The following is a 27,235-nucleotide window of genomic DNA, read 5'->3' as shown; positions in this document are numbered from 1 at the left end:
AGGCCTTAAACAATCAAAGTATGACGTACCTCTAAATATTGTTGAAAGATGATTTTTTAGCTACAAAATCTTTGTGCTAACATAAAAATTTATTTTCATCTCTAATTATAAATTAAATCTCAGAAATATTTTGATCGAGCATATCTATAAGCAGTTGAAAAATATTGAAAATTCACGGCCCATATAATGCATTACAAGATGCACTACTTTCCATACTTGAAATCTAATATTTTTACGGTTATACATCTTGAGGTTAACATGATCGATTTGAGGAAAAAAGAGGTTTTGATGTCCAAATATCATCAAATTGATCATGTGTACATCAAGATACATGGATATGAGAAAAAAAATAGATGTCAAGTATTGGAAATAGTGCATCTTATAATGCATTTTTGGACCGTCAATTTTCAAAATTTTCAAGTTTTCATAGATCTACTCGATCTACACTATTTTTGAAGCTTTAATTTAATAATTAACTATAAAATTATATTTTAAGGCTATCACAAAGATTTATAGTATTGAAACCATATTTCTAAATACCATTTGAATGTGTGCTTTACTTTGAATGTTTAGAGCCTCGACCCTAAGCAAACCACACCCTTAAAACTGTCTCTAGTAATATTGTAATTAGTGGTTTAAAAAATGGATCAGTGCCCCGGATCAGGCACCTCAAAAATCCATCCGGATTGGTGAATCGGCATTTTGGATCGAGAATCGGTCGGATTCGGCTTTAAAAAAATTTCAAAAAAATTATTAAAAATCAATATAAATGTTGTTTTTTAGGAATCCTAGGGGTACTACATTAAGAAATTTCTTTTTTTTTGCATCAATATGTGAATATTGAGATGTTCTGTCCTCATAAGAATAAATTTAAATTTGGTTTTATAATATCATTAATTTAAAAAAAAATTTATTTACAGCTATAATAAAGATAATACATGATATAATTTATAATATAAATAAATAAACAAATAAAATACAATATTTGGTTATCAATGTATAATTATTAATTATAAAATTAGAAAAATAAATAAATATCATACTTGCAATGTGGGATAATTGACAAAAGCAACTATAAAATAGATTTTACCTCTTGCTACCTACAACAACATAATTGGCTAATTTTCATATAAAACATTTATTAAAAAGAAAAATATCCCTTTATCCCCTATTTTTAACTTCCATATATCATGAAACCCAAGAGTTGAGAATATTACTTGTAAGCAAAATGTCTTTATCTTTTCTATTTTATAACCTCCTAGACCCCTTTGACCATAGATTTTTGACCCAAACAAACACTAACATGATACCCTTTCGAAACTCCATCTCTCTCTAAAACTCCATCCCTCTCTACATCACCGTTTCTCTCTTAAAAATCTATTTCTCTCTCTAAAACTCCATCTCCTCTCACATCACTGTCTCTCTCTCTCAAAACTCTATCTCTCTCTAAAACCCAAACTCCAACTCTCTCTCACATCATAGTCTCCCTCTCTCTCTCAAAACTCCACCTCTCTCTCTAAAAAACTCCCCCTCACTCTCTCTAAAATCAAGTCTCTCCCTGTATCTCTATGGTTTTCTACGCTTTCTTGGCCCTGAACTCACCATCCAAAAGAACATTACTGCTTTGGTTTTCAACTCTTTCTTGGCCCTGAACTCACAATTCAGTTTTCTTATTCATTGATAATAGTATCACATGTAACAAAATCAGGAGAACAAACAAATGCCTTCATTTTTTAAAAAACCATCCATGCCTCACAAGCACTACAAGCCCACACAACAGGCCACTCTTGGCCACAGCCCAACAGGGAGCCAAGCTCCCACTTTCTCTCTCTACATTTTGCCTCTCAAGCCCCCTCACCTTTTTGCCGTTACAAAATGTTGACCATTCTAGATCCAGTCCATCCACCAAGAGAATGACATACTTGAAATCCTTGAAGGCAATTGCAGTTCTCTGCCTCTTTCCTCATCGCATCAAACATTGAATCAATGAGCTTTGCCCCCTCTGTGTAGTGGCCTTTGGCCCAGTTGTTTCTAGCACCAGATTGACCAAACACAAAGTTATTAAACATGAAGATCTGGCCGTAAGGACTAATGCGCACACTATCCATGGTTTCGGGCTCAAGATCCATGAGAATAGTTCTGGGAACCAACTTTCCAAAATTTCAGTTCTTTTTCGTTGAGCCAAGAACCAAACCAGAAGGGGTTTCCAAAATTTCAGATCCAAAATTTTGTAATTTTCCAAAATTTCAGTTCTTTTGGGGTTGTTCATTGGTTTTTGTGGAATAGGTTTGGTACACATGTATCAACGATCTGATCTACACTACAATTTGCAGAAAATTTGAATGTAATATAGAGAAAACATGAACACACTAAGTAATACTCTAGATTTTTTTATATTTAATGGACCATAATTTATTAGAGTATTTCCTAGTTTAAGGACTCTAATTTTGCCACGACATTTCAAATACTTTCAAGAATGTGTAAATATCAGGTGGGAGGTAATATTATTTGCTTATATTTGAGTTGTTAGAGAGACAGTTTGCTAAATTCTTTAGTAGTTTATTCATGAGAATTGTGATAGTCAGAGACAAAATTTGAATGTTGTATATCCAACTACTCCAATTGGGGACACTTGTGGCTGCAACAATAAAAAACTAGAGAGATGCAAGAAGAGAATCGATTTTAGAGAGAGAGAGAGAGGGAGATGAAGTTTGGGTTTTAGAGAGAGATGGAGTTTTGAGAGAGAGAGAGAGGGAGATGATGATGTAAGAGAGAGAGAGATGGAGTTTGGGTTTTAGAGAGAGAAATGAAGTTTTGAGAGAGAGAAAGAGAGGCGGTGATATGAAAGAGGGATGGAGTTTTAAAGAGAGATGGAGTTTGGGTTTTAGAGAGAGAAATGGAGTTTTGAGATATAGAGAGAGAGAGACGGTGATGTAAGAGAGGATAGAGTTTTAGAGAGAGATGGAGTTTAGATAGGGTGTCATTTTAGTGTTTGTTTGGATAAAAAATTTATGATCAAAAAGGTCTAGGGAATTGTAAGATAGAAAAGATAGAGACTTTTTGCTTACAAGTAATATTTTCAATTCTTAAATCTCATGAGATATGGAAGTTAAAAATAGAGGATGAGGGGATATTTTCTTTTATTAAAATAACTTTTTTATAATATTATTATTATTGGCCTAAAAGGAAATATTTAAGAGCTTAGCATTAGTTACCAATGTATTGTGCAAATCTATTTTAATTACTTAGGTATTGGAGCTTAGAAGTAGGTATTGGAGCTTATAAATGTGATGGCCCGAGGGATTTAACCCAAATCGTAGATTTTGAAGAGTGAACATGCATATAAAACGTTGCCAACCATCTTGAAGATTAATAAGACATTGACAATGATGATAGTGATCATTATCATTCATTGCCATTGTCTTATTGTACACGTTACACGTACCATCTGGCAATGCCATATACAGTATTTGGATTCTTTGTAAGAATTATTTTTTTCTATATTATAGATGTACAAAATTATTTAATTTTTAAATATCTTTCATCTGGATTCTTTGGAAGAATTATTCTTTTCTATATTATAGATGTACAAAATTATTTAATTTCTAAATATCTTTTATCAAATTGTAGGAATGCTTGGATGACATCCTATTATGTGAGTCATTAGTGCACTAATGACATGTTTAGCTCATTACATTGAATGTTACATGTTACATGTTACATGTACTATGTTACACATACCATGTGGCAATACCATATAGAGTATTTGGATTCTTTGTAAGAATTGTTTTTTTTCTATATTATAGATGCACAAAATTATTTTATTTCTAAACATTTTTTATCAAATTGTAGGAATGCTTGGATGACATCCTATTATGTGAGTCATTAGTGCACAATGACATGTTTAGCTCATTATATAGGATTAACAGTTTGGTGACAACTTGTTAATTCTAATTGGTTGCACTTAAGAGAATTAGGACATGAGTTATACTTGGATCTCAACTCCTCTAGACCATAAATATGAGAGTTATAAAAAGATGGTTATCTATAAAAGGAGGTCAACCCTTTAAGTAATACAGGATAGAGAATGATGGAAAATTGGTAAAGGAGATTCACCAAGAGGACCCTCAAGGTAGCTTGTCACTAGATAGCTTGGTCTATAAGTTTTGGTATGAAACTTTAAGTCCCTCGTGTGATTTAAGGATAGATCCGAGTAAGTTGTTTATCGATTTTATTTATTTATTAATTTTTATTATTGGGACTAACACTTCTAAGCTCTAATACCTTAGTAATCCAATACCATAGTAATTAAAACAGATTTGTACAATACCTTGGTAATTAAATGGTAAGCTTTTAAAATATATTTTTTTAGGCCAATAATAAAAACATTATGAAAAAATTATTTTAATAAATGTTTTATGTGAAAATTAGCCAATTATATTCTTGGAGGTAGCAAGAGGTAAAATCTATTTTAAAGTTTGCTTTGTCAATTATCCTACATTGCAAGTATGATATTTATTTATTTTTCTAAATTTATTATAATGTAATTACAACTTTATGTTTCTAAATTCTTTATTTTATAGATTTATTTCTGGGTGCAGTTGGCATACAGACGCCCCAGTAGGTGTAGAGGTACGGTGCCCTTCAAAGTTTATCATGGTATATAATTTTGATATAAAATGTTATTAAGATTATCTCAAAATCTATGTTTATATCTTTAATTTAAAAAAGGGTTAAAATCAAGTAGATCTATAAATATATGGAAATCTTGAAATTGGACAGTGTAGATAATATGTTGTAAAATGCATTATTTCTAAGACTTAAAATCTTTTTATTTTTCATAGTCATACATCTCGATGTCGAGATGATCAATCAAAGGGTTTTTCAACATTAAAACTACATTTTCCAATGGATTTTTGAGTATATAAATTTTTTATTTTTTATTTGTAAGGGTTAAACCTTTGGTTTTTGAATTATGTTTATTACAATATTATAATTAATAATTATACAGTGATAACCAAATCTTGTATTTTATTTGTTTATTTATTTACATTATAAATTATATAATGTATTATTTTTATTATAGCTGTAAATAATTTTTTTTAAAAAATTAGATGATATTATAAGACAAATTTTAAATTTATTCATACATGAACAAAACATCTTAACATTCACACAATGGTTTAAAAAACGGATCGGTGACCCGGATCGGGCTTCCAAAAACCGATCCGGATAGGCGAATCGGCGATCCGGATCGAGAATCAGGTGAATCGGTCATAATAAAGTTTAAAAAAAATTCGAAAAAATTATTAAAATTCATTATAAATATTATTTTTTAGGAATTCAATAAGAAATGAGGGTAATCCATTAAGAATTTTCATGTTTTTGAATGAATATGTGAATATTGATATGTTCTTTCCCTGCATGAACCGCCATTCAGCATTTAATTTACATCACACAAAAGGATAAACATATAATTATCATGGAATAAGTATATCAACATACATGGACTACAATAAAGCATAAAATTAGTAACGTATGATCTAAAAATAAAATGATAGACGACGTTATTGTTCTTCTTGGTCACGCTGGTGCCATTGATTGAATTCGTTTAACAATTCATTGATTCGATCTAAAAACGAATCATCGATATTAACAGGCGTCTGACTTTTCCCAAATCCCTAAGTGTTAGTGTTTTGTTGTGTTCCTAATCTAAAATCCCCGAAGATTGTCCATCCTTCATGCTCACCTGCACTGTCTTGCTCATCCTTACACTGTTGCTGTTGGGACTCGATATGTGAATAATATGGCTGAGATAGGGTGGCTTCAGAATCATCATCTCTTTCATTTTCTCTTTGAATAATATGGATTAAAAAAAAAAAAACAAATTTTCAAAAAAATCGATCATGGATTAAAAAAAAAAAATCACAAATTTTCAAAAAATTCTATCATGGATTACAAAAAAAAAATTCGATCATGGATTAAAAAAAAAAATCACAAATTTTCAAAAAATTCTATCATGGATTACAAAAAACAATTAGATCATGGATTAAAAAAAAAAAATCACAAATTTTTAAAAAATTCAATCATGGATTATAAAAAATTTGATCATGGATTACATAAAATTCGATCATGGATTACATAAAATTCGATCATGGATTACAAAAAAAAACAAACAAAAAAAAACAAAAAAACAATTCGATCATGGATTACAAAAAATTCAATCATGGATTACAAAAAACTCTATCATGGGTTACAAAAAAAGCAAAAAACAAAAAATTCGATCATGGATTACAAAAAAAAAACAAACATTTCGATCATGGATTACAAAAAACAAACAAACATTTCGATCATGTATTACAAAACATTCGATCATGGATTACAAAAAATTCTATCATGGGTTACAAAAAAAACAAAAAATTCGATCATGGATTACAAGAAAAAAAAACAAACATTTCGATCATGGATTACAAAAAATTCGATCATGGATTACAAAAAATTCTATCATGGGTTACAAAAAAAAAAAAAAAACAAAAAATTCGATCATGGATTACAAAAAAAAAAAAACAATTCGATCATGGATTACAAAAAAATCGATTAAGTATTACAAAAAAATCTATCATGGATTACAAAAAAAATAAAAAATAAAAAAATAAAAATCCGTACTCGCCGATTCACTGTACAGACTCGCCGATTCCGTACAGTGAATCGGCGAGTCACTATACAAAATCGTCTGGTTCTCTCTAGAACCGGACGATTCCCGTTTTTTTCGCCGATTCGATCCGTCCATGGCGATTTTCGAGTTGAAACGGGCGAGTCAGGTTTGACTCGGCGTTTTTTTAAACACTGCATTCACATATTAATGTAAAAAAATGAAAATTTTTAATGCATTACCCTCGTTTTTTATTAGATTCCTAAAAAAACAACATTTATAATACTTTTGAATAAATTTTTTGAATTCTTTTTTAATAACAAATCCGACTTATTCTTAAACGTGGATTCACGACCTGGATGAGTTTTTGCCGGATTGCTCGATCCGGGGGCACCGATCCGTGTTTTAAACGACTGACCGTAACACGCATTGCTGACCGTTGCTCTAACAAGCATTTCCACGACTCCCTCTCTCTCTCTCTCTCTCTCTAGAAGAAACGAAAGACGCGCATTTCCGCGACTCTCTCTCTAAAAGGAACGAAAGAGGAAATAAAGCTCTGCGAGTCCAAAGTTTTCATCTGTTAGACATCCGTAGGTTTACTCTTCGCGCGCAGAGAGTTGGGATAATAATGGAGATGGTGAAGCGAAGGTGGCTTTCTACTTCCACTTCCACTTCAACTTCAAATGTCGAACAATTCTCGCTCCCCACCTACGACGACTGTCGCCCCATTGAGACCCATGGTCTTTCTCTCTCTCTCTCTCTCTCTCTCTCTCTCTCTCTGGTATTCTCAATTTCAGTATGTGCTTATAGGTTTTAATATGTATCCGTCCTGAATAATTGCCTTTCCTATTGATTGATTTATAGTTCTTTCATATGTACACATGTTGGTGTTTCCTCTTTCTTTTTGAGTTTTTACCAATTCCTCCTTTATTGTCCAAACCAAACCTAGCTTCTGTAATATTAAAATTTCTGACTCATTTCATGGTTGGTTGAGTTCCCACTTTGTGTCTCCATAAAACCCATTTTGTAGTTTACTAGTTTTTCTTGGTTTATCAGAAATATTTAGTTTTGGGTTTTGTTTGATAACAGAGCAAGAGGAGATTATCAGATCATTTGAGAAGAAACATGAACGACAGAACTCTCTATGGAGGGTAATGAAATGATGACCCTGGAGTTTTTTTTACAGGTTACTATGGTGAAATTAACTTATTGGGAAAACCTTTTTAGGATAAGATATTATTGATATTGGTGGTTTCTTACTTGATAAATGGTTTTTGTTTTAAGGGTGTTTTTGCAGTTCTCCTGCTTTCGTTCGCCATGTTTTACATCTTCTCTCTCTTTCAACAAGCTTTGTATCCATGGGAACTGGTAAGAAATATAATTTAGTTGCATTTTTTATTATTTCCTTGTGTTTTTTAATCTATGTTTCTCTGTCCTTGTTCATCTGGGTAGTTTTGACAGATAAAAGTTGACTGAAGAAAATTATGCTTTAGTCTTCTTGAGCTTGTTCTCGCTTATATTGAATTTCTATCTTGCAATCTTTGGATCATATCTCCTACAAGATGATAGTGGTGACATTGTTGCTTACGATTTTAGAGTTCTTGTAAGGATTCTAGAGAAATAGTTGTTCTCTTCTTTTACAGACATTATCCTTTTTAGCTGATTAACTAGCCCTAAATAGTCAATTTGATTTTAGTGGGTCATGAGTGATTATATTATTCTTAGGGAAAGCAAGGCGTGAATCGCTTACACTGGCTTCTTTAAAATGCAATAAGATGCCTGCGTGCAGTTATGGACGTGGATATGGAGAGTGTGGTTAGAGCTTTGTGCATTTCTCAAAATCCAGGAAACTGCCTGTCTGCCACATTGCTAGATATATAATACATCTTAATACAGAAATATATGTATTCTACACTTTCTTTCTTTGTTTTTTAGATTGGCCTATGCATCCTGCACATTGATACACTTATACAGCACATCATAATGCATAATATTATGTCACAATCATGTGGTGTTTTCTAAAGTTACATAATTTATATCTACCTGCATTCTTAGTATCAAGTATCAGTATCAGCGCTGACATGATAAGAAAAGTATATTAAGCTTTTACAAGTATCCGTGCATCATGGGAAGTGTGTACTCGTACCTGAATTCAAGAGCCACACTCTGTATGAATTATATTCTAACTAGTAACTTGGAAATTTCTATATTTATTACAGTCTAATTTACTGAAATATCTAGATGAATGACAACTGTTGTACATTAAGTTCATGTATAATCGATGACGATGGAGTTAGCCATGAAACTTTCATTCCTTATCAAGCTCTGACGAGATTGTAGAAAGTGGAGAGAATTGTAGCCACTGGTTAAGCATGGATTGTAGAAATTTTCTAAGATTAGGTTCTAGGGCATATGGTGAATGCATTTGGACCAAATGCCAAATGCAATGGACTTTTATTCGTTAACATTTTTTTATGAAAAATGTTCACTTGGTGAATCACAATCGAAAAAGTTCTTGCTGGTCTGTCTTTGAAACTTCTTGTGGCCACTATTGGAGCAAAACCTACCAGCCAAAGAAAAATGAAGCGTTGCTTGTTCTCTCATATATTAAGATGGCAAGTATTGAGCCTTTAGAATCCTCATTTTTGGTTCATTTTCTTAAATGTAAGTAGATGTCATTTTGACATTGGCCTTCTGTTCACGATGGTACTATGTGTATTAGACTGCAACAATGTTGTCCCATGAAGTGTTATTTAGTTGAAATTCTTGGCCTAAACTTTGGTTGTGCTCCACAGCAGTAGAATTTTCTTTAGCCCCCTATTTCCTCCCATAGTCCAACTTGTTATGAAGTTCATGTATTGATCTGTAACTGATGAATATAAAGGTTGACTGTTGTTCCTGCTGATTTGCATAAGGTACTCATGACAACTCTGAATATCATGTGTTCCTACTGGTTTTATTTTTCAAATGAAACATTTATATAAGGAAAATGATGTGGCTGATAGTTTGGTTGATTTGATATCTGGAGTTGTATTCAAGGTCAGTTTTATTTTGTTGTGATCTGTGTCTTGGTGAAAAAGTTATTCAGCATAGAATACAATAGGAATTCATCATACCGTTGTGATATAGTGGCTTTGAGTTTTGAATCAATATCCATGTGTAATTGTTTTCTAGATTTAAGTTCAGCTCCGTACATGACTGGCCATTTGTTGCTTATGCTTTCTTCTAGGACTTTTCTCTAACAGTTTATTCTTTGAATTGAATGAACCAATGAAGATGTTGTGTTTTATGAGAAGTGTTCATGAATCAGCTTGAAGCTTACATTAGTTGAACTCAGCTTTTAAAAACTCAAACTTGTATTGGGATTTGCCTGAGTCCTGAGCCAGGTTCAGTTTGGCCAAGTCTTTAAAAGTTTAACCAAGGAGGGCCAGAAAAAGGTAAGACTCAGGCGTGTCCTGCATATTGGCTAGGGATCCATGATGTTCCCAAGCTGAGTGAACTTGTGCAACTCCTGAGTCAGCTTGGCTAGTTTTTGCACACAGGCTGAAGTCATTAGCTGGTGCAGTGTATTCCATTATGGAAAATTGTGCATACATCTTTTGAGCAAGTGTGGTAATAATCTTAATTGTTCTGATGAGCAGCGGTATCATGCTTATTTCATGGATGAGGTTGGATCATGGATAATCATTCTGGCAGGTATGTTTCTGTAGTTCCAAGATCTTTTTGAGTCTTAGTTAATTAGTCTATAATGTAGAAACACGGTGGACGTAGTTTTGTGTACTTTCATGTGGCAATGTTCGGCAGAGATCTTTAGAACATAGTGATGCTAGAGAACTTGTCTTTTCTCTTATTCCTTTCTTTACTTTTGACTCCTCTCTTTTTTCTCTCCATTTTCTACACTCTTCTTCCCCTAAATCTTTCGACCGCAAACTATCCTCTCTTATCTTTTTGTAATTCAAGGGATATTATAGGTCTTTGCTTTTGTTCTTGTTTCATTTGTACACTTCTGAGCAAGGTTCCAAAAAATGCTAGGTGGCCCCTAGGCGGTTGGTCAGGTGCCCAAGTGCTAGGTGAGCACCTAGAACCTCAAGTGCGCCGAGGTGAAAAATTGTATATAGGTGCTGCTCAAAAGCACATATATGTAGATATTTAGTGAAAAAGTTAAAAACAATGAACAAGTCCATGGTGTATTAGCCTCCACCTATCCAATCCGAACTGAGTATGGCAAACTCCATAGTGACACATGATCACGATCACGATCACAACTAGACTAGATGAAATATAAATGAGAAGTGCACACACAAGCTTTTGAGTTTTTGACATTCGCTTTATTTGACATGCAACTTACCTTTAGACGTATAAAGGTTATGCGTAACTTTCATGCCTAAATTCTTTAGTTTCTCTAGTTTCATAGCATTGTGATTATTCATGAAATTACTATTAAAATGTTTTGAAAGTATGCTTCCTTAAGAATCGAAAAAAGTTAGTCTTGGGTCGAATTTTATTAAAATGAATTGAAAAAGAATAAAAAAATGTACTTAATTCCAATGAAATTGAAACAATGAAGGGTAAGCTTTTGGATGCTTCCTCAAACCTCAGATTCTTTCTATTTGCAGAAATATCAAAATCAGTCAGTTTGGGGCTTAAATTTGAATTTTTAATTTTTATTTTTTTTAACTTTGGAGGGTTTAGAATGGTCCCAATCTTCATTTCTGTAGATTTTGTGGGTCAAAATGACCCAAAGTGCAATTAGGGGCCACTTTAATTACAAACAAATGGGCCTAGTACCTAGGTGCCTGCCCAAGACTAAGCGCTAGGCGCCTGCCTGGACCACCTAGGCAGGTGCCCAGGGAGGGCCGCCCAAGCCTGGGTGTGAGCCCTAAGGACCTTCTAGCGCCTAGGCGCCGGGCATAACATTTTTTTGAACACTGCTTCTGAGCACCCAGTAGTGAGATACTAGCACCTCAGAGTGCCCGCCCCAAATTCGGCGTTGAACGCCTGCCTGGGCCACCTATGCAGGTGCCCAAGGAGGGCCACCTAGGCCTGGGTGTGAGCCTTAAGGTCCTTCTAGCGCCTAGGTGCCGGGCATAACATTTTTTTGAACACCGCTTCTGAGCACCCAGTATGTGGGATACCGGCACTTCAGACCTTGTGGATTTTTGTAAAGGGAAAGTATCCTGTCCACATCATGTGGACGGGTGGAGAGGTGCACAAACACCCTTCCAATGATTGGGATTTCATATAGCCACATCCAATTGCCGAAAATTAGTCTCATATTTGATCTTTTGTTTTTATTTAAAGAAGATATTTATCTGAAGTTTGGAGTGTAGATGTATTTTTATGTATATAACTAAATAACTAAGAAATAACCAAAATGTTCTTAAATTTATTTTGGTCAATATTTTTAATTCAGAATATTTTTTATTATTTGAATCAATCTTATTTGTAAAAATGAAGCTAAAACCAATATTTCAGATTAATATCATTTTTAAATAAAAAATAAAAAATAAAAAACTAGATTCATTACTGGCCCTTGGATGAGCATGGTTCAATCTGAACCATTAAAAGGTGCACATGCACCTTTTAAGCGTCAACATGCTGTGGATGCAATACCCACCCTTTTATAAAACATAAACTATACTTTAATGTATAGACACCTTTTCTTCAAGCACAAAAAAAAAAAATCTTGTCTTTTCCGCCCCAGCTTTATTGCAATATCTTTTAACAAATTATCCCTACTGATCTAAATTATCCATCTACTCATTGCTTTTGCTTCCTTTCTATTGCTTCTCATGTCCCATTCAGTAACTGCAAATGCACCAACCACCCCCTGTCCCCCACTTTTTTTTTTGGCAGCGATTGATGCTTATTATCATCACAAATATCTGATTTCCTTGGGTCTTAATCACTATCTTTCTGTCTTTTTGCTTTTTCTGCTGACATATCATATGTTTGACAAGAAAAGCTTATATTGATCAAATGTAGTGGGGCCTTTTTCTTTTTAATTGTTTGGAATTTAGTTGTTCCTTGAAGCAAGAGTTCTAGTAGCTTCGACATCATTTCTTGGATTTTAAGATTTGGATAGGGTATGTTACTTTGTATCATGTTTATGTATTTATAAACTCCAAGATATTTTCTGTGTTGAACCTTCTAAATGTTGTCTCATAAGGCTCATCTATCCTATTTGTTCATCATTTTTTATTATTGGTGGTTTGTTTATTTATCTTTTTTGCTATCACTTATCAGTTTCTTACTCGTTGTTGAGGTTGGTTCTGCTTCTTGTCATTCACTAGTGGTTTTTGACATACTCCAATATTTTACCAGAACAGGACTTGACTATTCCTAGTTTTGGTCAAACAGTACCCTTCTATGATCCAGCTTACGTCGCAATATCGGGAAAGGGCAGAAACAGGGTCTTGCCTCCATGAACCTGTCATTTGTACTTCAGAACTGCCTAGTTTAGAGCGTGGTCTTTGCTAAAATAAAATATACCCTCTTTAGTATTGTATAAGCAAATGACCTGGAACTGTCTCTAAAATTTGTTATTTAGAGCAAAATTCTGCATATACTTCATCATAAGAAAAAGTAATTATAACAGATATGGACCAAAAAATTGAAAAGCTGAATTTAAAATTCTCATTTGGTTGAATTTACTAATTAAAATTCGAAGGGGCACATTTTCGAAAACAAAGAGAATGAAAAATAATCTTTTATTGTGCTGCAATTTGGCGAGGCTATTGGTAGGCTCTGCAATTTGGCGAGGGGGGGAGGGGTGCTTAGGTTTCTCTGCTTCAATGAAGTTCCTCCTATGGTGCAGGTGGTCCTGGAACAAAGTTTACCTTGAACACCATGACATGTATCTTTTTTCACATAATCAACTTATCTTGTGCCATCACTTGATTGGGGAATAGCTTGAATCAGCATTTGGAAGAAAATGCTATTGATCTAGCTCCCCTGCGGCAAAATATTGATAGATCTATGTTGACTAGACCTTATGCAATAATTTGTACCATGGCTGAACCATGCCGATTTGTAGGCTATGCTGAAATTATAAGGGATATTGATAATTGAAACCAAAAAATCGGTGTATCTACATCTCTATTTTTATGAGAGCCATTTTTTTATACGGATTGGGCCATTTAATCTTGGTAATCAAGCTCCTGAAAATTCCAATCAGCAAGCAAATTCTTCTTTGCAGCAGTCAATTATTATTGCTATGCAGCCTTGGTTAAATTATTGAAGCACAATCAGGCAGTAGCAACTCCTCCTCCAGTTGCACATCCCCTAGTATCGCTCTGGATAACACTAACTGCCATACTAATGGCCATAATAGTGTGATTAATGATGCTGAGAATCATGAGCTGAATGTTAATGTTGGCGCCAATCTGTCTTCCTCTCGGCCCTTCCATGACATGGGCACTACTAATAATAGCAGCACTGCATCCAATCATTGGGCTGAGCCTGTCTTCACATACCGATGTTGGTTTCATCCAGAGCATTTTTTCAACTGCAATCAATGCCAAACCCTGACCCCTCTTAGCCTCCTTCCACTCCGGCACTTGTTCCTCTTTGCTGAGCCATACATGTGCGACGTCCAGTAAAAAGTGTGTCAACCTGATGGATTTTCTGTTCAGCACTAGATCTTCTTAAAAATATGCAGAACCTACTAGTGTCAAAGTTGTAAAAATGAATTACGATAGGTTGCATTGATGAATGAAGAGGTAAAGGCACTAAACAAATGCCACACGTTGGAGATTGGATAAGAATGTAGTCGGCTGTAAATGGGTTTATAGAATTAAGTACAAGGGTGAGAGTAGCATGGAAGTATGGAACACTTCAGTGATTGCTTGGTAGCAAAAGGATATACTCAATAAGAAGGCTTGGATTATAATGAAACATTTAGGCCTGTTGTCAGAATTGGCACCACTCCAATTGGTTTCTCCTTAACCCTCACTTGTGGTTGGGACCTTCGGCAGCTTTATAAATGTCTTTCTTCATGGTGATATGAAGGAAGAAGTCTGTATGGAACAAACGCTTGGATACAGCATAGGTGCCCCAAAACTCAAAGAATGCCAACTCATTAGGCAATCTATAGACTCAAGCAAGCATCTCGAGCATGGTTTGAGAGTTTCTGCAAGGTTATAAGCTCACATGGTTATCGGCACAATCAGGTGGATTACTCATTTTTTACCTGTACTGACTGACATGGAATTACGATCTTTATACTTTATGTTGATGATATCGTTATCCCAAGAAATTCATGTGACCATATTCAAACTATTGAGAATCTCATGAATGCCAAATTTTAAATGAAAAACTTGGGTTCCCTAAAGTATTTTCTTAGTATTGAAGTAGACAAAACTGCTAATAGAGTCATTCTCTACCTGCATGAGTATGCTTTAGACTTTCTTGCAGTGGCATGAAAGATTGCACACCTGCCATGGCCACTCCACCAATTGGTGGCAGCCTCTTATATACTCGAGGAGATATTTCTTCAGATCTTCTCAGTATTGCTGCCTATTCTACTGGTGATTTGGGCTGGAGATCCAGAATTTCGTTGCTTCATAACTGGCTATTGCATCCTTTGGGGACAGAATCTGGTTTCATGGAGTAGTATAAAGCAACAAATGATGGATAGATTGAACACAGAAGCAGAGTACTGATTTATGTAGCGGTTACTGCTGAAGTATCTTGGATTCGGCATCTGCTGACTTCCTTCGGCCAGAACATTTCTCTTAGAGCTACTCAATATTTCTCTCTAGTCTATTATGGAAGATATCGAAATAGATTCACAATTCACAAGAGAAAAGATTGAAGATCAAGAAACTGTGGCAAAGTTCATTGGCACTGAAAATCAAGTTGTGGACACTCACATGGAATCGACATTGGTTTTTTAAAGCTGAGCTATGCATGGTTTGAACCATGGCACAGCTTGCAACGGGCTATTAGCATTGTTATGCATTGTCCTTGAATGTAATATTCAGTATTCTGATACCTAATATCTATGTAATGTCCCTCATTATAATTTCTCATGTACTTAACGGTATAAGGGTCGATTGCTCTTGACCCTAACACTTATATATGTCAATGAATATGGGTCTCCACATCAATTGAGTAGAAGAACCCAACCACCTGGTCTTCCCTGCCACTCTTCCTCCTCTCCTTCTCTTCTTCCCTTCTTGATAAAGTTTCACACTCTTTTTCTTTCCGCATCATTTTTTGGAACTTAATGTAGCCCCTCATTTTTCTACCGCATATTTTAATGAGCCATTCTATAATATTTTCTGAAAAAAAAACACAATTTTTTTAATTGGAAAGAGCATAATTATTCTTTTGATGATCAATGCCAGAGAATTCTTTCCGTGATTCTATCTTTCTGTCCTTGAGTTTCTTGTTTTGTCTTGAGACATTTCAAATGGATAATTATTGTTCTTGTAGTTTGCTCACCATAATAATGTACGTAATATGCATAACTGAGGAAGTAGGGTTTCCAATATGAGCTATATAATCGTCTCCCTCCATAGCACCAATGCTAATTAATACATGGTTTGAATCAGTAATCAACATGTTTCAGATATTTTGAAGTTTGCCAGTCTGTTTGTCATTGGGGTTTGCAAGTCTATGATTCTATCGAAGTGTAAATGCTTCTTTTGTGAAAATGTGATTTCTTTGTGTTGTCGTCAAATGTTTACTTTTGTAAAATTCGTCATATTTGTGCAACGCAATGCTGAATGCTGCATTTTCATCTGTATCTTACTGCTTTTAGGACGATTTTCCATTTTATATTCAAGGCATTAGCATGCAGACATAATTGGCTGTTCTAGGCTAAAAGTAAAATTCCATACATTGTAACATCGATGGTTTGTAACATGGCCCCATGGATTTTATGTTGAGAAGCATTTTTAAAAAGATTTATTTTTGATTTATCTTTTAGTTTAGGAGGGAGAAGGAAAACTGATCTGCTTAATAGGTTTCCTTTCTTGGAGGAAATCCTTCTTTATACATGTGACTTTCTTGAAGCATGTGAAAGATTCTTTCCATATACATTTGTATTAGAACTCTCGGATGCAAAAATATTTGTTTGCACTAAATATTTCTGCTGTCTTTTTGCAAAAATACCTATGTTTTATTTATGTTTAGATTTGGCGGAAGGAAGACTGATCTGAATTAGCAGATTCTCTTTCTTGAGAGGGAATTCTTTCATATACATATGATTTTCTTGAAGCATTTGAAAGACACTTTCAACATAATTTTCTGATAGAACTCTTGAAAGCAAAAATAATTATTTGCTCAAAATTTGTGATAGAATGCATGGGCTTCATGAGAAGGATTTGATGCATGTTGTCAACTTTATTCTTCTGTGGATTTGTATGGTTATGTATTGAAGCTCCTTTGAATAACTGTAGCAATTAATGTATGGTACAGATATGTCGGCAGTTGTGGCTTGCTTGATGGCAGTTAAGGGACTGCTGAAGTCAGATTCCCATCGGCATTGGATCTGGCACCCATGTTTAGTTGGACTTGGAATATCCACCTTTTGGTTTTATCACATGCTAAGGTACTTATATTTTCTCATCTCTAGTTGCTTTACCATTGTTGGTACATATTTATTCTGCATAGTTTGAGAGCAATTGTGGACCTTGAAGCTAGGTTTAGCTTGTGCCACTGATCCCCCATTTACTTGGGTTTCCTCTCAAAATGCATATGATTATGTCATTGTAGAGGGTAACATCGACGATGGTTCTACCCTCTATTGACTGCTTTAGTTTTACTCAGTAAATTCAAAGATGTACGGATGATATAGATGAAAAATAATTCACAAAAAAATGAGATAAAGTTGTTCACGAGTCCTTTCAAATTTGTTCCTGCCCCCTCTATCAAAATACTAACTTATATTTGATGTAATGCGGAATATCTCTATCCCTCTCTCTCTCTCTCTCTCTCTCTCTCTCTCTCTCTCTCTCCATATCTTAACTTATTTTGGCAATTCCTAAAGCGGGCTGATACATATGACTAGGTTTTTTGTTATTCGTGCCCAATACATGGTCCATGCCTTCATGGGCACTGTAGTGGAGCAACTGTTCACACCAGGGAAACTGGGAGGCTATAACAGCCTCATAACCCACTGTCCTTGGGGTTTCCCTATTCCTTACACATACTAGGTATGGAATGTTTTCACTTTCGTAAAACCCAGTCGACTCTTTATATAGTAGTAGTGACTTAGTTTTGTAAGTGTTCCTCTGTATATAATTGAAGGGATATTGATATAGCAGGCTTTTATACCCATGAGTCTTTCTATACCATGAAAAGTGATGCACATTAATGACATTCTTAAAAAAAAAGAAATTAATGATTGTCTCTATCATTTAGTGCGTGTTCAACCAGTCATCAGCTTGTACATCTTTATGTACCATACAACTTCTTTCCTGCTCATTATTTTAAGATTATCCAAATCTCCCTCTGAGTCCCACATAAACCTTTATTTGAAGCGCAAACAAACTAGAAAGGGGCACAACGATCTCACTTCCTAGAATTCAACGTGTTTTATATATTAAATATATTTTATAGGAGAAAGATCATAGAAGCAAATGAGCTTATCCTGTAGTTTAAGCCACTTTGAAAGGCAGGCTAGACCCAAAATTTTGCATGCATGTAGAGTTCATCTAGGTAATCAAAAAAAAAATTTAAAGAATTTAACTCAAGCAAAAGTATGAAGGAAAAATGAATCCCGCCATTTTGAGTGAGTGCAGGACGTCCATTTGGTGGGTGATAGATCTAGAGATTCATTTTGGATTGAAGAATGCTAGTACCACATATCAGAGAGCGATGACAACCATCTTCAAGGATGTGATGCAAAAGGAGGTCGAATGTTATGTAAAGGACTTAGTGGTAAAATCCGAAGAGAATGACGCTCATATGAGAGACCTTGAAAAGGTGTTCAAGTGGTTACGCCTTCATCAGCATAAAAGGAACCCGCTGAAATGCGCTTTTAGCGTGCGTTCAAGAAAGATCTTGGGGTTCATTGTTAGACACCGAGAGCTGGAAGTTGAGCCAGTCAAGATCAAGGCAATTCAAGAAATGTCGTCACCAACTATACTGCGAGAGCTGCGCTCTCTTCAAGGGCAGCTGGCGTACATCTGTAGGTTCATCTCAAACCTCTCAAGTCACGGTAGACCCTTTATGCACCTATTAAAAAAAGATACCCCATTCATCTGGGATGAAGCATGTCAGGCAGCCCTTGATGACATCAAGCATAATTTGGTCAACTCTCCAGTGCTGTCTATACAGATATTGGGAAGACCTCTCTTGTACATGACCGCTCTAGACGAGTCACTTGGGGCATTGTTGGCGAAGAACAATGATGAAGGGAAAGAAACTGCACTGTACTATCTCGGTCGCAGGATGCAAGGCGCCGAGAAGATTTATCCCCTTATAGAGAAGATGTGCTTGGCCCTAATCTTCGCAATACAAAAGCCCCGCCACCACTTGCTTAGTCATGAAGTACAACTTATATCAAAGGCAGATCTTGTATAGTTTCTCATGACACGCCCATGCCTATCAAGACGTCTTGCTAAGTGGGCGTAATTGCCGATGGAATTTGACATCACATATGTCGCATAAAAGGCCATCAAGGGCCAAGTTTTGGCTGATTTTCTCGCAGCACACCCCGTACCAACGGAATCTCCTTTATCAAGTGACCTTCTTGATGAAGAAGTATTTAGTGCGAAACTTGCTCATGCATGGGAGATGTACTTCGATGGAGCCTTCCAATCTGAACGACGAGGTGCCGGAGTGGTATTTATGACTCCGAAAGGAGGATTGCTGCCTCTTTCTTTCACTCTCACCAAAGCCCGTTCCCATAACGAGGCAGAATATCCAGCTCTTATAATTGGGTTGGAGATAGCCTTTGACTTAGACTTGGAGCAGCTCAAAATCTATGGTGACTCTAAGTTGGTCATGCGACAGCTTAAGGGGATTTATGACGTGAGAAAAGACACTCTCAAGCCTTATCACGGTACTGCAATGTCATTTGCGACTCAGCTTTAGGATGTTTCTCTAAATCACATCTCCAGGAAACTAAACTTCTAGGCTGATGTGCTTGCTAAACTCAGAGCTACAATTCAATTGTCCTCACCGGGGCCCACGCCTGTTTGGGTGACAGAATGGAGACACATTGAATTGAGAACCGAGGTAGACGTGGATGATGAGATAAATCTCTTCCTCGAGTGCCTGCCTTATCCATTAGAGCACTTCTATCAGCCAAAGAAGTTATCAAGACCGAACACGAAATGGCACGGAATCAAGGAGCTAAAGTTCAAAACCAGGAACCGGAGTTCTTCAACCCAATATGCGCGAAAATTGAGCAGGTAGAAGATTGGAGAGAGCCCATCACTAATTTTATAAAACATGGTAGACTCCCTGAAGATCGTGCCGAGGGCAACAATGTGCGTCGAATGTCTACCAAGTATACCCTCCTTGAGGGAGATACTCTCTTCAGACAGTCTTTTGACGATATTCTTCTTAGATGTGTGGATGTGCAAGAGGCAAATAAGGTGTTGCAAGAGATACAGTCAGGCAGCTTCGGGTTACATCAGTCTGGCCCTAAACTCTTTGAACGGATATGCAGATTGGGGCACTATTGGCGTTCGATGATTGTTGATTCCTTGAATTATGCCAAGAAGTGCCAAATACACTCCAACCTTGTTCATCAGCCTCCAGAGTCCTTGCACCCTATAGTGGCATCATGGCCCTTCTCACAATGGGGTATGGACATTGTAGGTCCTATTGATCCTCCTTCAATAATGGGTTATGTCTTTCTTCTAGTCGCAATAGATTATTTCTCCAAGTGGGCTGAAGTGGTCCCCCTTAAGCAAGCTCCTGGGATCACAATGGTTAATTTTGTCTGACATCACAGAACTCAAAATCAATTGTTTCTTTGTCCTTTTTTTTTTTTTCTTTTATGAGATTTTTTAGTTTTCGAATCAAAGATGTGCAGAATCGGCCCAAACAACTGCCTATACTTATGTATTTTAATCATACCTATAAGCCTGTTGCCTTGTAGAATCTTTTTTCCTGTTTTATAACTAATTTAGGGGGCCTGGTTGCCCACTCAATTTTTTAGTTATCCACTGAATTTTTTATTAAGCCCACGAAAAAACAGTGGTGGTGACCTTGTATGTGTACACTTGATTTGGCCACCCACAGTATTGGGTGGATTACTGAAAAGTTGAGTAGCCTGATCAGCCTCCCATATGCAGCAAATAGCATAAGCATATCTTCAATTAGCTTTCCTAATCAATTATTACTGCTCCACTTCCTTCTCAGATAGCTTATGCTTTCCTCAATGCCTGAATTATTTTCTTAGTCTTGACTCACCGCTCTCTTTATGACTGTTAAAGCAATTAGTTTCCCGAGTTTGCTGAACAAATACTTACTACTGAACTTCCTTCTTAACTACCTTCTCATTTCCTTGAATTGTTTTCCGAATCTTGGTAATCCATGATCTTTTAATGGATCAGGTATGCATTCTTGTAGCTTCCTTATGAAAGGTCCGTACTTACAGATCAGAAAGCAAAAGACAATACCCTGTGCTATGTTGTTTGTATCTTGGTGAAAGGTTTTTGTGGAGTGTTGTACTACTCATGGTAACTCTTTTCTAATGTAATTATCACTCGTCTTATGAATTGAAAAGAGAATATAGAAGAGAGAGCAATGAAAGCCATTCATTTGATTGAGATTTTTTTATCAAATTATTTATAAAATGGAAGAAGATTTGTGAGATCAGCCCCAAATATTTGTACCTGCAAATAAAGATTAGTTCTTGCAAAATAGAAGGTGGCGCTCTAATACTATGGCCTGTTATAATTATCTGCTTTGATGTTGCTAATCATGCTCCTAGATATCCTCTCCAGGACTGGCATTTAATCTTTCTCCAATATTATTTCCTTTCTCCTGCAGGCTGCCAACTTTCCACTGGGATATCATATGGCTTCCCTTAGGGCCATTAAGGTTCTCTCTCTCTCTCTCTCTCTCTCACATATGTTAATACACATTGATTCGTAGCTAACTGCAAATATGACGTACACATACTCACATGTATGTGAGTCAAGTTTTAAAAAATGGCCGCCAAGATGGTTAGAACGGCCGATATACAGGAAATCACCTACCCATGATGTTATCTAAAGGAAAAATGTGGGATTTTGGAAAATGATCATCCAATTAATAATGACTGTTGTTTCTTTTATAACAGCCATTTATAATGGCCTAACAGCCTTTATAATAGGTTCCAATCTATTTCAATAAAATTATTTTGAAAAAGTAAGAGATGAATATTATTTTCAAAATAATGGAAAACATCCATTATTTCCATTATAACATCCCCTTTCAGGAAAACTAGAATAACATATTTTTACTAGATTTGACCGTTGCATTATCCATTCTCAACTTTTTTCCACTGTTTCCCTTTTTTTTCCCCATCTTTCACATGCTTTCCCTTTTTCTTGGGTAAAACCATTTTCCCTTTATAAAGCCAATACAGTCCAACAGAAATGGACCATCGATGTTTCTGTTACAAATAGTTTTTAAACCTTGATGTGAGCACCCTGTATCCCCTCCCGCCCTTCCTTTCACTCTCTAATGTGTATGGAGTGTACAAGTTTGTATTCATGTTTTTTATTACCTCTCTCTCTCTCTCTCTCTCTCTCTCTCTCTCTCTCTCTCTCTCTCTCTCTCTTTCTGTGCGTGTGTGTGTGTCTCTAATGTGAATTGAATTTCATTAAATGTATCAAAACTGATGTACAGCGAGCTTGGTGTACAACATATCCTGGGACATCTATACACTCAAAAAATAAATAGAGAGGAAATCTAGATCTGCATCCCTTTAGCCAGCTCATCTATTTGAGAGTTTCTGTCAATTGACATGCTGAAAGGCTACCTCTTTGTAGCAAGGTGCATGCTGAATTTCATCTACCTTTGAAGCAATAGGCTAAGGAGCCCAGATAGTGCCTTTGCACCAATTGATAACTATAGAAGAATCACCCTCTATTATAACTTTAGACAATTGATACCTACAACAAGGCTTTCAATTCTGTTGAATTAGCAGAACAATTGACCACAAGGACCAACATATTTGAGGATAGTAGGGCCATTTTCATCTCACACAGTTCCTCAGCAACCAGCTTGGCTGGGATCACATCGAGAGCTACATTAATATTCAGTTAACCTAACTTCTTGGTGGGGGCAACCATACACTGGATCTCAGATTCTTTTTTTATATCGTTCTTTATACTTGGAGCATGTTTTATGTAATATCTGCTATTGACAGTCCAAAGAAGTCTTTCTCACACATTCAGCAATTGAGGCACTAATCTTCAGCTGCACCAACTCCTACTGGTAGTCATTGGCCATGCCATCGATCTTAGTTTTCTCTCCTTCCAAACATGCCACATAATTGCTGCCACTGATTTTCGCCCGAGTTGCTCACCAATTTTAGATAATGGGACATGGCTGCACTATAGACAAAATGGGTGATTAACTGTGGAAGGACCAGGCATAATTTGAATGAACTTGGAATTCGGCTTCAAGTTTTGGGATGAATGGGAAAATGCAGAAAAAGGTGGCTGTTAGTTTCCTCATTTGACTGGCCACATCAGGCAAATAATTATGATGGGTAACCCTCTTCTCCTTAGCTGCCCACTTGACAAAATTCTATTACAAATCTCAATCCGAATAAAAGCTTGAGTTCCGTGTGGAAGCGGCAAGGACGAAGCTTTATAAGCACCTGACATAGACAACATAGATCTTGACTGAAAATTTTTTTGAGACCAAGACTTAACTGAGAAAACACCATTAGAGCTTAGCTTCCAAATCAGGCTATCTTCTTTACTTGGGGAGTAATGAATTGCTAAAGTACTGACTGAAGTAAGGAATATTGATTAGCCATTTCATTCAGCCTTCCATATTTTAGCCTCACATCCCAATACGTATTTCTACTATAATCGGCAACCACCTATGTGACCATTACATGAGGCTTTTAAGCTACCTTAAATATCTATGGGAATTGAATCAGTAGCGGTGTGTTCCCAATCCATATTTGAGATCAAAAGAAGGTTTTAGCACCATCACCTACAGCCAGCCAACTATATTGAACAGACAGATTCACAAAAATGAATTCCTTTCCAAATCGAGGAAAATGAGAAGGAAGATCTTCAGTTGAGGCTTCTAACAAGAATCCTGTCCTTTTCGCACTGATATTTTGTTTTTAGAGCTTTCTTCCAAAGAAATCGCCGACTTGTGCCTAATCTCCACCACCATTCAGGGAGGAGGGCTTCATTGATTGTTTGAGCTTTCGTACGCCTAGGCCACTGGCTTACAACTCATCAAGTGATATCTTTTGCTGCCATCAGCACCTTCCTAAAAGAAATTTTTAATCATTGGTTTCAACCTTTTAGTGATCCCATTTAGTGCTGGAAAGAAGGTAACCAATTGGTAAATTTGAAAGGGTCACACTCATCAGTTAAACCTTCCCCAAGAGACTGGGATCCAGCCTACCAAGCATGAAGTTTAGTTTGAAATCTTTCAATAACAGGCTCCTATCGAGAACGAGATAAGTGGGCCCTCCGAAAAAGTGTTTCAATGGAAGAGACTCCACCCTACAACCCATCCACCCAGGAAAAAAAAAACATATCTTCATTTTGGAATCTTTAGCCTCGAGACTACTTCATAATATCCTAATATCATCTGAAGGTTTGTAATCTGTAGATGAGATGCATCACAAAAGATGAGCATGTCATCTTTGCATATTGAGATGAGACATGATAGGGCCAGATTCAGCCACTGAAACCGATTCAAAAGGTTTCTCTCTGACTGAATTCAACATCAAGCTGAACAATTCAACTACTATCTATCGTGTCTTTCAAAAACAAAAAAGGAATCGACTACTATCGTCAAAAGAAAAGGGGAAAGTGGATCACCATGTTGATCTATTGGTAGTAAAGTAGCCCAAATCCATTAATCAAGATTGAAAAATGAGCAAAAGAGAGACAACCATAGATCCACTTTCTCTATCTCTTAGCGCCAATCCTTTGGTATTCAGTAAATATTCCCAACCCACCCTATCATAAACTTTCTCAATATCTACCAAAAACAAACAATACCCAGGTTCTTTTGGAGTTGTCCAGATTGGATGCATTCTTGTGCTAGTGGGGCACTATCTATGGTTTGGCAATCCTTTATGAAAGCAGATTGAGGTCCGGAGATGGTGTGATGCAAAATAGATCTTAGCCTATTAGCCAGCACTTTCAGCAATAATTTTTTCAGTTTGTTAGCAGACTAATGAGTCGACCCCAAACAATAAGGATAAGGCTTGGATCATCATTATCTTATCGCAATTATTTGGGGTCTACTAGGATAAGGCTTGGATGATGATGTTAATAGACTAATAATCCTTATATCTTGAATCGACTCAATGGCATAACTTTTTAGGAATTAAAGAGGTAAACGTAGAAGTGATGGCTTTGTTGAAAGTATAATAGGTCATTTTTAAAAATTTCCCAATAGTTTTAAAGAAGGCCAAGGGTACCTATGTGGGCTGGGAGCCTTATCTAGGCAAACAAAAAACTGCTTCTTTACTTTCCACTAAAGAGAACGGTTTCTTAATTGTGATATCTCTGTCCTTTGATTGTCTCATGAAGGGAATTCTATCACTTTGAGGTCAGCAGTCTCTTTTACTTTGTAAGTGTTTTCTCAAATCACCCTCTAACTCCATGAATTTTCATGCCTTGAATATAGTTCGATCGTCCCCTCGAATTCGTGATAGCATGTATGAATTCATGATGGCATGAACTCTTAAGTGTTTCAATTGCCTTAATCCATTTTGATCTGGATCTTTGAAACCATAAAATTTCTTCCTTTCTACGCAGATCAATGATCTCTGCTCTAAGAAATGTCCTCTACCTAGATTTCTTTTCAAAGTGTGACCTTGCTGTACCTGCTCTCTCTTGTCCAACTCTTCTGTCTGTTTCGAAACATTAGTCACCTTCTGAGGACTGCTCCCGTAGGTTTGTTTACTCCAATCTCTCAAGTTAGCCTAAACTATATGTAGCTTTTTTGGAAAAATAAAGCCTTGCCACCCATGCACCGCAGTATTTTCCCACACCTGTATAACCATCTCCATCACTGCTTTGTCCTCCATCCAAGCTAATTCAAAATGAAATAAGCGGTGGCCATGCTGAGGTCCCTTAGGGCCAACTAGATTAGGCACATGATCTGAGGCTTTCTTGGGCATAGCATAGGTTGAAGCTAGAACCTATCAATTCTCAACATTTAACGACTACCAGCAGAATTTTTAGACCAAGTAGAGGTTGTGCTAGAGATTGGAATGTGGTACATGGCTCTACATCATCATCATCACCATCACCATCCAAGCTTTATCCCAACTATTTGGGGTCGGCTACACGAATGCAATTCGCCATTCCACTCTTTCAAGTGCACGGCTCAGTATCATCATCATCAGCAACCAAGCCTTATCCCCATAATTTGGGGTCGGCTAAGTTTCATGGCTCTGTATGAAGTCATTAATTTCTGCATATCATGAGATAATTTATGCATCGGATGAGATTCATGCGGCCTCCCTCTCTCTCTCTCTCTCTCTCTCTCTCTGCCCCCCCGAACCCCCCAACACACGCATTTTTGTGCATGAGAATGATTCTATGTTTGGGAATGCAGTAGTGCAGGAATCTGCTTTTACGTCGACCGCCTGCTTGAAGAATCTTTAGAAGAAGTAAAGAAGCTCCGTGCTGCCATGTACTCCTACAAGAGGACCTACTAAAAGAAGATGAGTGTGCGGACTATGATACAACACAAAATGTTTTTTAAACACATGGAAGCAATTTTGGCACTTCAGAATTGTTCATTTCAATCCTTTTCGTGGGCAGTGCAGGATTTGTGTTCTGGGATTCTTGAAGTGTGAAGATGGTGGAAGTATTTTTTAGTCTCTCCTTTCACTAAGTTTTTCTGATTTGATTTTTTGGCATTCTTGAAATGTAAAAAATGCAGAAGTATTGTTAGTTTTTCCGTTCATGTAATCTTTGTTCTGTGTTCTTTGTTTCTTCACTCTTAGGTGAGGGAAGGTGTGTTTAGGGTTTTGAATCTTATTATAAGAGGTTTTAGGTATGTATCATTTGTTACAACTGCACCAGGACGTTACAAGGGCGATTTTTGTCATGTTTAAGTTGCAAGAAATATGCTTTTTTACTCTTTTTTTTTGGGTGCCCAAGGTGGACTGGTGGAGTTGTATTTACCTCCCAAATTTCGGATCAAATGGATGTATAGACTCATTTATATTTAAAAATGACTTTTAACTATAATTCATTCTTGTATTCTTTGAAAAGAGTATTTCTGCTGTTTTAAAATCCCTCCTAAATCAAATTCAAGTTGAAGTTCTTTTTTTTAATGGTTGAATTTTGGAAGCAATTTAAATTACAAATGTACAATTTCTTGAATTTTTCAAGCAAGTTATTGTTGCTGCAATTTTAGATTGGGAAAATATCTGCGGATTTTAGGTTTCATTTTTTCGTAGCGACC

At 36.2% G+C, this 27,235-nt stretch overlaps 1 protein-coding gene across 11 annotated transcripts; it reads left to right on the top strand.

Moving 5' to 3' along the window:
* Positions 1-7,076: 7,076 nt before the first annotated feature.
* On the top strand, positions 7,077-26,893 carry LOC105421372 (histone-lysine N-methyltransferase). 11 transcript variants are annotated; one of them, XM_011628557.3, is made up of 7 exons: positions 7,077-7,392; positions 7,742-7,803; positions 7,937-8,020; positions 10,294-10,348; positions 17,078-17,210; positions 21,611-21,661; positions 26,378-26,893. In XM_011628557.3, the coding sequence occupies exons 1-7, from the start codon at positions 7,281-7,283 to the stop codon at positions 26,478-26,480; spliced, it is 600 nt and encodes a 199-aa protein (XP_011626859.1). In that variant the 5' UTR covers positions 7,077-7,280; the 3' UTR covers positions 26,481-26,893. The 11 variants fall into 11 exon arrangements, with proteins under 11 accessions (XP_011626859.1, XP_088723549.1, XP_020528814.1 ...); XM_088867420.1 differs by having other exon boundaries at positions 7,134-7,392; positions 7,742-7,838; XM_088867423.1 differs by lacking the exon at positions 10,294-10,348 and having other exon boundaries at positions 7,086-7,392.
* The last annotated feature ends 342 nt before the right edge of the window (positions 26,894-27,235 follow it).

The sequence above is a fragment of the Amborella trichopoda genome, chromosome 5, assembly GCF_054954075.1.
Source record: "Amborella trichopoda isolate Santa Cruz 75 chromosome 5, AtrichopodaSantaCruz75HAP2 v2.0, whole genome shotgun sequence".
NCBI classification, from domain to species: Eukaryota; Viridiplantae; Streptophyta; class Magnoliopsida; order Amborellales; family Amborellaceae; genus Amborella; species Amborella trichopoda.
This window is presented reverse-complemented; position numbering and strand designations above follow the sequence as displayed.

Excerpts from the sequence above, each read along its gene's own strand:
- LOC105421372 (XM_088867416.1), top strand. The coding sequence starts at position 7,281 with ATGGAGATGGTGAAGCGAAGGTGGCTTTCTACTTCCACTTCCACTTCA. Across the intron at positions 7,804-7,936 it reads GACAGAACTCTCTATGGAGG|GGTGTTTTTGCAGTTCTCCT; the intron begins GTAATGAAATGA and ends TTTTGTTTTAAG. Across the intron at positions 8,021-10,293 it reads CTTTGTATCCATGGGAACTG|CGGTATCATGCTTATTTCAT; the intron begins GTAAGAAATATA and ends TCTGATGAGCAG.